The sequence below is a fragment of the Arachis stenosperma genome, chromosome 5 (assembly GCF_014773155.1).
Source record: "Arachis stenosperma cultivar V10309 chromosome 5, arast.V10309.gnm1.PFL2, whole genome shotgun sequence".
Taxonomy (NCBI): domain Eukaryota; kingdom Viridiplantae; phylum Streptophyta; class Magnoliopsida; order Fabales; family Fabaceae; genus Arachis; species Arachis stenosperma.
The window spans coordinates 9,168,726-9,179,382 of NC_080381.1; the positions used below are offsets into that span (position 1 = coordinate 9,168,726).

At 39.3% G+C, this 10,657-nt stretch overlaps 2 protein-coding genes across 8 annotated transcripts; one reads left to right on the plus strand and one right to left on the minus strand.

Moving 5' to 3' along the window:
* Positions 1-1,534: 1,534 nt before the first annotated feature.
* Positions 1,535-2,866, plus strand: LOC130980372 (uncharacterized). Its single transcript, XM_057904062.1, has 2 exons — positions 1,535-2,273; positions 2,352-2,866. The coding sequence occupies exons 1-2, from the start codon at positions 1,535-1,537 to the stop codon at positions 2,864-2,866; spliced, it is 1,254 nt and encodes a 417-aa protein (XP_057760045.1).
* Positions 2,867-3,359: 493 nt separating this feature from the next.
* On the minus strand, positions 3,360-10,362 carry LOC130979197 (serine/threonine-protein phosphatase 7 long form homolog). 7 transcript variants are annotated; one of them, XR_009086548.1, is made up of 11 exons: positions 9,667-10,362; positions 9,061-9,262; positions 8,567-8,718; positions 8,016-8,112; positions 7,806-7,924; positions 7,359-7,551; positions 7,026-7,073; positions 5,035-5,756; positions 4,803-4,890; positions 4,259-4,719; positions 3,360-4,173 (listed from the first exon to the last, which is right to left on the minus strand). XR_009086548.1 is itself a non-coding variant. In XM_057902574.1 (4 exons), the coding sequence occupies exons 1-3, from the start codon at positions 5,142-5,144 to the stop codon at positions 4,432-4,434; spliced, it is 486 nt and encodes a 161-aa protein (XP_057758557.1). In that variant the 5' UTR covers positions 5,145-6,003; the 3' UTR covers positions 3,360-4,173; positions 4,259-4,431. The 7 variants fall into 7 exon arrangements, 1 of the variants encoding a protein (XP_057758557.1); XR_009086546.1 differs by having other exon boundaries at positions 9,061-9,343; XR_009086547.1 differs by having other exon boundaries at positions 9,061-9,432.
* Positions 10,363-10,657: the final 295 nt, after the last annotated feature.

A 10,657-nucleotide genomic window follows, 5' to 3' on the forward strand; every position in this document is an offset into this window, starting at 1 on the left:
TAAGATTTTTAAATTTTTTTATTTTATTTTAAACCAAACGTAGCTTGCGTTTAGTGTTAAGTAGTATTTTTTTTAAATAACAAAAGTATCTTGCGGCTGATTTTTTTGTTTATCGAAAGAAGCCATGTGTATCACCATGAAATGGAAGAAATACAAAATATTGCACTGCTATGAATCAGAGACAAAACGTGACTTATATTTTATATTTGTTAAATATTTTTTAATTTTGAAATAAAATAAACGTAGCTTACGTTTTGGTTTTTTAAATTTTTTAATTTTTTTTAGTTGGCTTTTAAAAAAACGCACCTTGCTTTTTTGCACTTGAAAAAGCTGAATTTTTTTTTGAAACCCACAAAACGCAGGTTGCGTTTTGTTAGTGTTAGAAACTTTTTCTTAGGCGTTTTGTGCACATAATAATATTTAAATCCACAAGTTTGCCTATAAATGCTATTTCTGATTTCGTTTTTTTTCATCTTCACTTCTCCTCTTGGTTTTTCTTTCATAAAGTCCTCAATAGGGTATTTTTTTGGCAGATAACTGTGTCAAAAAAATAGAGTTAGCTGAAGCTGAAGTTATGGAAGGTGTTGCAAACTTGCGAGTATATTATAACGGTGAGGTTATAACAAACACACATGAAGGAGTGACCTTTGTTTGTGAATGTCCATTGTCATTTGCCATTCCATGTACCATGAGTTTTGTCGAGTTGCAAAATGGTATTTGTAATAACATTCAAAGCCACATTTTGAAAAGGGTGAGCAATCTTTTATATAGAAGTCCTGTGCAAGTATTTGGTGGGCTAATACAGTTTCAAATAATGCTCATCACTGACAATGCCAGTATGCAGCAGATGTTTTATATTTATCAACAAACCCGATCTCAAGTGCCGATGATAGAGCTGTACGTTGAGTTTGAACAACAGTCGGGGATGAGTACAGTCGGCGATGAGGTCAATGTTGATGAGCTCGGGGATATAGATTGGGAAGAAGATAATAATGATAGCGAAGAGGAATTCGAAGCTAACTATGAAGTCGATGACGAAAACGATGACGGAGACTTGGCAGGCAATCCGGTGGTGCAAAATGAAGCGAATGCCGTTGTAAGCCAACACCTCTTTGGTGTTCTGTCTTTTATGCGGACTCTAGATCTCGAAGCCATGCATGCCCCGAAATTTCCTGAGTATGCAAATACGGGTATGTTATGATTATTAACTCAAGTTTCCTGTAGTGCTTAAATAATTTGCCTTGTCTGAAACTGATGCCGGTGCGCACGTCGTAGGTGAAGGCAACGTTGCGGCAGAAGATGGCGAGTTTAGTGTCAGAATAGAATTTGGTTCGAGAGAGTCAGTGATATCTGCAATCAAAAGCTACACCATCTCTAGAGGAGTTGATTACACTGTGTATGAGTCTGAGCCGCAGACATTCTATGCGAAATGCAAGGGGTATGGTGCAGGGTGCGACTGGCTTATCCGAGCTAGCTTGATTAAAAAAAAGCTTGTTGGGAGATCAAGAGATACAATGGGAAGCACACGTGCACCATGGGCACGATTTCACAAGATCATGCCAAGTTAGACTCAGACACAATTGCAGATGCCATTAGGCCGTTGGTCGAAGCAGACCCCTCGATAAAGGTGAAGTCCGTTATTGCAGAAGTTCAAGGCAGGTTCAACTACACTGTGAGTTACCGCAAGGCTTGGTTGGCAAAGCAGAAAGTTGTCGCAAAAGTTTTTGGTGATTGGGAAGTTTCTTACCAGACTCTGCCAGTGTGGTTGAAAGCAATGACAGTGAAGATGCCAAGGTCTCGTGTTCAAATTAAAACGCTCCCCGTTTACCGTGAGAGTGAGGAGGTTCAAGGTGTAAGAGTTCTGCACTGCATTTTTTGGAGCTTCTATCCGTGTATTGTAGCATTCAGACACTGCAAGCCACTGGTGCAGGTTAATGGCACGCACCTGTACGGAAAATATAAAGGTGCACTTCTGGTAGCTGTTGCACAGGATGGGAATCAAAACATTGTGCCTATTGCATTTGCGATTGTCGAGGGCGAGACAGCAGACGCGTGGGAGTTTTTCCTAACCAATTTGCGGAGATATGTTGTTACCATTGATGGTGTGGGTATTATTTCTGACTGCCATACCTCCATCGACGCTGCAATAGCTCGTAGTAACGGTGCATGGTCACCACCAAGGGCGTGGCACATGTACTGCATCAGGCACATCGGGTCCAACTTCTTAAGGAGGTTCAAGGCTCCATATTTGCATAAACTCGTGGTCAACACAGGTATTTCAACTTGCTATTATGGTTCTATTTATAGTAAATTTGTGGCATCTACTTATGATTAAATGGTTTGTTCAACAGGCTATTCTAGGACGGAGCAGGAGTACAACAAAAACTACCAAAGACTTAAAGAGCGGGGTGAGGCATATACTCAATGGTGCGATGAGATTGGTGTTGAGAGATGGGTGTTGGCATTTGATAGTGGTCATCGTTGGGGACATATGACAACAAACTTGGTAGAGTGTATAAATTATGTCCTGAAGAGTGCACGCAACCTTCCTGTGACTGCCCTTGTCCGGTCAACTTTCTATCGGCGGAATGAGTTGTTCACTCGGAAGAGCACTGAGGCTCATGACCGTCTCCGCAACGGATTCACGTATTCAGAATTTGCAACGAAGAGAGTTGAAGAAAGCTTCCGACGTGCAGGAAACATTGTGGTCAACAGGTTCGACAGGCGCAACGAGATGTTTGAGGTCCGCGAAATGCAAGATGGTACCATTTACACTGTTAATCTTGCGCAACGACACTGCGACTGTGGCCACTTCCAGGTTGAGCGACTTCCATGTCGCCACGTGCATGCATGTTGCGCCAACTAGCATCTTGATTGGCAAGTGTACGTGTACGATGTGTACAAGATGTCTCAAATTTGCAAGGTGTACAGAGGCGAGTTTGTTCCGATGGGTGACCCATCTACGTGGGATAGATACGAAGAAGCGAAGGTGATCGCCAACTGGACATTGAGGCGCACGACAAAGGGAAGACCGAAGTCAACCCGCTACTTGAATGAGATAGATTCGCGGGATATGCGTGGTCCTCGCCGGTGTCCTCAGCGCACAGGTCCAAGCTCTGCTGGAAGACATTAGTGGCTAAGCTTTTGTGTAACTTTATTATCCCTTACGTCACAGTTGTATGTGGCTTTTATGTAACCTGGTCCTCTATTTTAAATTAGTTAACACTTATTAAATCAATAAATATTTTAAACTTGTCATGTAACTTTCTATGTTGTTAACTTTCATTCTACGCGGTAAACACTGAATAATAATTAAGCAAGATAATCTGGGACGTCTTTTATGCAAGCACAAAGCTAAATATATAACAACAATAATACTTAACACTACCAAGTCATAATACAATACTGAATAAAACACTGAATACAAAATATGACAATGAAAACAAAACTAAACTCTAGCAGTACAACATAAACTGCAATTGACTACTTCCTCGGCGCCTTCTTCGAATACAACGACGGCGTGTATTTGTCCGGAGGTGCAGTATGTGTCCGTAAGCTATACGGATGACCCTGAGACACACCGGCATCCAGATCCCCGAAATCTGTCATGCTTGAACTGCCAGTGTCACATATCCAGGAACCAGTCACCCCCGGAGCACTCGCTCCACCAAGGTCATAACAGTGCTGAACGTCATCCCCCAAAACTATCCTCTTCCTCCTGAGGGCATTCATTCAAGTCAAACAACTGGGTGCGCGGTGGTGCGGAAGGACAGACATGATGTACATGCCCCGTAGAGGTGTCCATGTCGAAGTCACTAGCATGACCTGATAAGGCGCGACGACCAGCAGACTGCACAGTTGGAGCAGGCGCTTCCTGCTCCCGCGTCGGAAATAGATGTGTTGTATCTGTATCTCTCAGGACCTGAGACAGACTGAGGCTGTCCGCTGGAACCAAGGGACTAAACTGCTCGCTGGAACCAAGGGACTAAACTGCAGCTCATATGCCGGCATCTAAAATGGTTGCTCAAATGCCGGTATCTGATGCTGCTGGTCATATGCAGGCATCTGAAAATATTGGTCATATACCGGCATCTGATGCTGCTGGTCATATGCCGGCATCTGAAACTGCTGGTCATAGGCCGGGGCCTGAAAGTGGTGATCCTGTGCCGGAACCTATATTACAATTAATTACAATTAATAGTAATTATTCATAATTGATCAACCTAAATAACAATAACAACAACAGTAACAATAATACCTGAGGCGGGACTTGCTGCTGAGGGCCAGCTGGTTCTTCCTGTTGCTGCTGTGGCTCATCGGCGCCAACCTCTTCACCTGCAACTCTGTCTGACAGTCGCAGGTGCATTCCATACTGCTCTGTGTACCACTCGTAGTACACTGGGAGAGGATGAAAGTCAATAATCTCCTCGCCTAACTACAATGTGTTATAGCGGTCGGTCCTCCACCTGTCAACCCATCGACTGTAAATTGTTCCCAATCATGGTTCTGTGCTCCTCTCAACCCAATACAATGATCACGACCAAGGTCGAACGCTGGGCCTGGTGGAAGCTGTTGCATCCCGAACTGTCGCCTAACTCGGTCTGTTGGGTGCCATTCTATGCACTCGAATGACACTAGCGGCAACTGGGTGGAGCACATAAACAACTGGGCAGCGACGACATCCGGAATCTCGACAGCTATATACGGCCGCCATATAAACTGCATATTAGTTACCAAGATGCCGATTAGAAAAAATATTCTTCTGAACGAAAAAACATTGGACATTAATGGTTACAACTTACATCGTCAACTCCCATGTCGTCGAGTCCTCGCCTAAAGTGCGCGGTAGGCCGTCGTATATACCTTGTATGTCGGCGCCAATGACTCCACCTAACAAAAAACCGAATAAAACCATTAATTAGAATAACAAATTAATAAAAATGATAATAATAATAACAATAACAATAATAACAATAATAACAATAATAATAACCAAAATAGAATAACAATACGAATAACAATAAAAACTAATACCGTCGCGCAAGTGAAATACCAACATCGCCGAGCTGATCGCGGGGTATAGGTGCCAGGAGCGGCATACGCTCCCACGTCCAAACAAAAAGCAATATCAGGGGGCCATCCATCTCTTTGCATCTGTATCGTGATGCACGACACAACGATCTGTATAGGTGTGCCAGACAGGTTGCCCCCAACTGTATGATGAAATGCGGTCGAAATCCCAAAGTAGCGGTAGAAACTTCGAGTTCAACGAAGTAGTCGACTTATCCGGAAACACAACTGTTCTGAGCACGCAGAAAATGTGCGCTCGGACGTACCGCTCAACAGACTGCTGAGTATCACACCTCTCGGTGTCTCTGCACCGTCGCACCCATGCAATATTAACCTTCCCCGACACGTGATCTTGCAGACCGGGCTCCCGACCAAAACACGCCATGCAGTTCTCCACCAAAAACTGCTGACTGCTGTCTGATCTACCTGTAACGGCCTCTCCATTAATCGGGGACTAAGAATATAGCTCACATCTTCAGCGTCACCGTCACCTCACCAACCGGAAGATGAAATGTGTGCGTCTCCGGCCTCCAACGTTCTACCAAAGCACTCAGTAGTGCAGAATGACCTCTCATTTCGCCGACTCGCGAAACGAGTTGAAACCCAGTCAATGCCAATGCCGCAGCAGCTACCTCGTTAAAGGTATCTAGCGGATCAAATTTTCTGGGCAACAAATTCCTGATACCCTGCAACAAGAAAATTGATAGCTATTAAAATTCTAAATAATATCAGTTAATAATTTATTCAAAAAAAGAGTTAGCAATAATAATTATTAAGTATTATTATTACTATCTTAAAAAATAATAATAAATTATTAAAACTTCATAAATATTGATTACTCATAAGAACCAGTATTGTAAACAAATAATAATAAACTAATCATAATAATAACAACAAATCACTAAAAAATAATAATAACTTAATACACTACACAGTATTACCACAAATAATAAACAGTATTCTATTATTAAATAATATTATTTATTATTACAATATACTACCTAACTATTAAAATTATTAAAAAAAAAATTTCAAACAGTGTTAAAAAAAACCTTTTACTAAACAGTAGTATTATAAGTTATTCTCACTATCATAACCAATATTATAAACAAATAATAATATACCGATCATAATAATAATTACTCAAATATAACAATAATAACCATAACAATAACTATTTATTATATTGATTTTTTTTAATGACAATAACAATGACAATTAATAATTTTTTTAATTAAATAAACATTGTTAAAAAAAACCGTTGAGTACAGCATAATTATCATTATCATGAAAAATAACAACAAATCACTAACAAATAATAATAACTTAGTACACTAACATAACAAACCAGCATTATAAACAAATAATAATATACCAATCATAATAATAATTACTCAAATATAACGCCTACAAGGGACACGCCGAATAGCGGCGGTTCTTTTAGCGATTTGCGGCGGTTTTTAACCACCGCGAAACAAAATTCCAGCGGTTCCACAAGCGTTGTCTATTAGGGGGTGGAGATTTAATTTTGCGGCGGTTTTAAAAAACCGCTGGCACAACCGCAGCAAATCAGATAATTGATTTTGCAGCGGTTGCAAAACCGCCGCTATTTTGTCAGCGGATTTAAAAAAATTGCGGCGGTTTAAAACCGCCACAAAACTATGTAGAAATTTTTTAAAAAAATGAGACAGTTTTGAACTGTCTCAATTTCATACCTGAGCTTATAAAAAACTGAATAATGGGAGGAATTAATTATGTACTCTATTTGCATTTGTAACAGCATATTAGTCCACCTGTAAGTGAATCTATATACACTTTATTTGCATTTGTAAACAAAAAACAGGAATGCACTGCATTTATGTGTAATACACAAGAGTTACATGAATTCACGAGAGAGAGAGAGAGAGAGAGAGAGAGAGAGAGAGAGAGAGAGAGAGAGAGAGAGAGAGGGAAACTTTTTCATAGCAAGCTTCATCAAGAAGAGCAATGATTCCACCTGGTTTCTGCATCAAAAGAATTGCTTTAAGATAATGAGGGCATAACATTTTGAATGCAAATTCAGAGGAGACATCTTAAAAATTTTTTGTAATAATTGCAAAGATGTCTACATATTGTAAACAAATTAGTATCTAAGTTGCATTTCTGAATATTACAAAGTAAATCAAATACAAACTACATAAGCAGTTTGTATATATATATATATATATAACATTAGATGTTGCTCTATCAGATTGAAATCTTGCTATAAATATTGCAAAATGAAGCATAGCCATAAAGTATGTATAAACCTTTTCAATTAGATCAAGTACATCTTGATTATCCACAGATTCTAAGTAGCTCCAGTCAATCCCTTCTTTTGTCATATATGATTATGTTCACCTGTTATTCTTAAAGCTTTCAAAGCCATATATGTCAAGAACACCAATGAGACATTTTGACTCTGGGTCTTGCCCAATTGAGACATTGATTTTTTGGACTAACCTGCACATAACAATAGAACAGATAAAAAATTATTCAAATTCAAATAACATAAGTGCAATAAACATAGGATAGGACACATTTTTCATATTTTAAATTCATAATTTTACACTTGACATTAACATAGTACCAGTCAAATAAACAAGAATAGTGATTTGCTACCATGGGTAGATAACAGAAATATTAGCATAACTAAAAAAGTCTAATGGCATGAAATAAACTACAGAAAGTTTTAGAACTAATGAATCTTCAAACACCTTATGATTGGGAAGTCCAAGGGCAAGTATGGAAGAACATGCTGGTGACAACTCTGAAGGCTTTAAGACCACTGTGTTTCCAGCTGCTACTGCTCCTATTAGTGGCTCCAAGGATAAACCTGTCATTAATTAAATTGTAACTCACTTTATTAATTTGCTATACAAATACTTGATCAACATAAGGAAAATGGTTCAAAAAGTATGACTCACCAAAGGGGAAATTCCAAGATGAAATAATGAGGACTAGGCCCAGAGGTTCAGGAACAATTTCTGCACTACTAAGCAGTGCTATTTGTGGCAATTTAGCCTATCAAAAAACAAATTTGAATCCATTAGGCTTGAATGCTTATCTTTGAAATAAAAAAAAAATGGAATTAGGAAAATTGGCACTAATCTCACCTTTTTGCCTGATATCCAATATTTTAAGTTACTCAATGCAAAATTCAAGGACTTCATCAAAGTTTCTATCTACTTAAAAGGGCCAATTCGTTAATTAGCAATTAGAACTGAAAAATAGTTTTTTTTTTAATGTTACTATTATTACTACTCAATGCTGCATAATGCATGAATTTAAAAGAAAGCTTAAATTAGGAAGGAACTAAATTGATTAAAGATTAAACTAATAGAAAGGCAATAATAATAATGTCAAATATTTTCGTTAAACTTAGAAGTGGTAAATAGTATATATGATGACACACTTTTTTGAACAGAAACAAACCATTTTGAAGTGTAATTATAAACAAATTAAATAAAGGCATAACCTCATCTCTAAAAGCTTCAACTTTATGCTTCCTAAGTCGAGCATTAAGGCCTTTAAAATATCTTCTTCCTTTTCAATGAGGAAACAATGCAACCCTTTGAGTTGTGATTCTCTCCATGACACTTTCTTTGTCTCTCCACTCCCATAATACTCCTTCATATCATTCATAAAATATTGCATTAAGCATAATAATGAATAAACCAAGCATAATCAATCTTTTGATGAACTCATAACCACACCATCAATGGTACCCTTTAACATATACTAATTTCAAATAAAATAGAACAATCAAACTAAAACTTCGAAAGAGAAAGAATCACACAATTGCTTATTAAATCCATGAAAATAAAAGGTTGAGCTCCTCCGCTTTTCACTGAGGAAAACTATCAAACAGTTTGTGTGCATATTCCATAAAAACAACAAAATGCACAAGATAACAAGTTTATGTTATATCTAAGATTCTGGGAACAGAAAACAGAGTCAAGGATATGGTACCTTGAGCAGGTGGGAACTGCACGGAGGATGATGGCAGCTACAAACTGCGTAGAGGGATTCAAGAAAGGCACAATGAGGTTGTGGCGGATGATGAGCTTGCAGTGCAAGAGGGATTCAGAAAAGAGAGCCGCGCTAATGCAAAGCAATGCAGAATCTTCTGGGCCTTCCACTTTTGAGCTTCAGAACACACAACACAACAACACTACAACATTGCACATAGAGCATGTTCGTCTTTAGTTTTCTGCTTCATGTCAGCATACCCACCACTCATTTGCTCTTATGCCTATTCATTTCAATCTTACAATGTTACTTCCTTTCTGTTCTCTCTGATTTCGCTCTAAAAAAAACCAACTTTGGCAGATCAAAACTCATCTGGGTCATGTAAAGTTTGAGCCTTTTTTAAGGAACTTAAAAAGAAAAAAGAGAAAATAAAAAATAGAATCTGGTGGAGCTAATAACCTGTACTCAGTTGATGATGAGTTTAGAATTGGACAATTCAAATTGGACAATTATTTCTAATAGAATGCAGGAATATATTCTCAGCAAGGAAATGAACTAATGAACCATTTATCTTGAGGTCAACAACTAAGGAAGAAGCAGAGTTACCAGTGAATCTGTCCCGGTTTTGGAAACGGTTGTAACTAGTGGCGGCGTGTTTGACGGCGACCTCCTCTCCCCTTTCGGCTCCTCCCAGCGGCAGTGCTATCAATGGCAGCAGCAAAAAACCATAATGGCGACTGAAACAGGGTGCGACGGCGACGGCCTTGACCCCAATCGACGGCAACCGCGACGACAGAGCAGGACGGTGCGAGAACAGACCTCCTCCTTCTCCCCTGGGTTCATCGTCTTCTGCTTCTCCTTCCCTTTTCGTCGTTCTTCTCCTTCGTGAGCGCGCACTCTCCCTCTCTTCGCGAACACACTCTCTCTCTTCGGCTTCAATGGCGACGACGGCAAGCTTAGTAGTGGCGGCGGTGGCAAGACGCGACGGTGTAGACCCGCGATGAAGACGACGACGGCGCTGGCTTCGCGGTGAGCTGATGCATTCTCCCTCTCTCTTCGCAGTTCTTTCTCTTGCGGTTCTGGCTTTTCGACGGCATGGCAACGCGACGGCGGCGGCGAACTCAGCAGCGCCGACCCGGCTCCTTCCTCCCTTTCCTCTCCTTCTCCGTTTCTCCCTCTCTTCTCTTAACATTTCTTTCTTTCTTTTTTATTTGTTGAAGCTGCTGAGTGCCGAGTGTTTTGTTTTTGGGAAAGGGAAATTAAAATATCGCCAAAAAAAATTAGGTTAGCAGCATTTTTTTTTAATTTGTGGCAAAATCAAATCAAATAGCTGCTCTTCCCGTGTTTACTATTAAAACTGCTAGAAATCCATCAGATAGTGACTATTGTCAAAACAGCTGCTAATTGTGTGCCGTTATCTTTTGTTTTTGTGGTAGTGAACAATAATAACCATAACAATAACTATTTATTATATTGATTTTTTTTAATAACAATAACAATAACAATTAATAATATTTTATAATTAAACAAACATCGTTTAAAAAAACCGTTGAGTACGGCATTATTATCATTATCATGAAAAATAACAACAAATCAC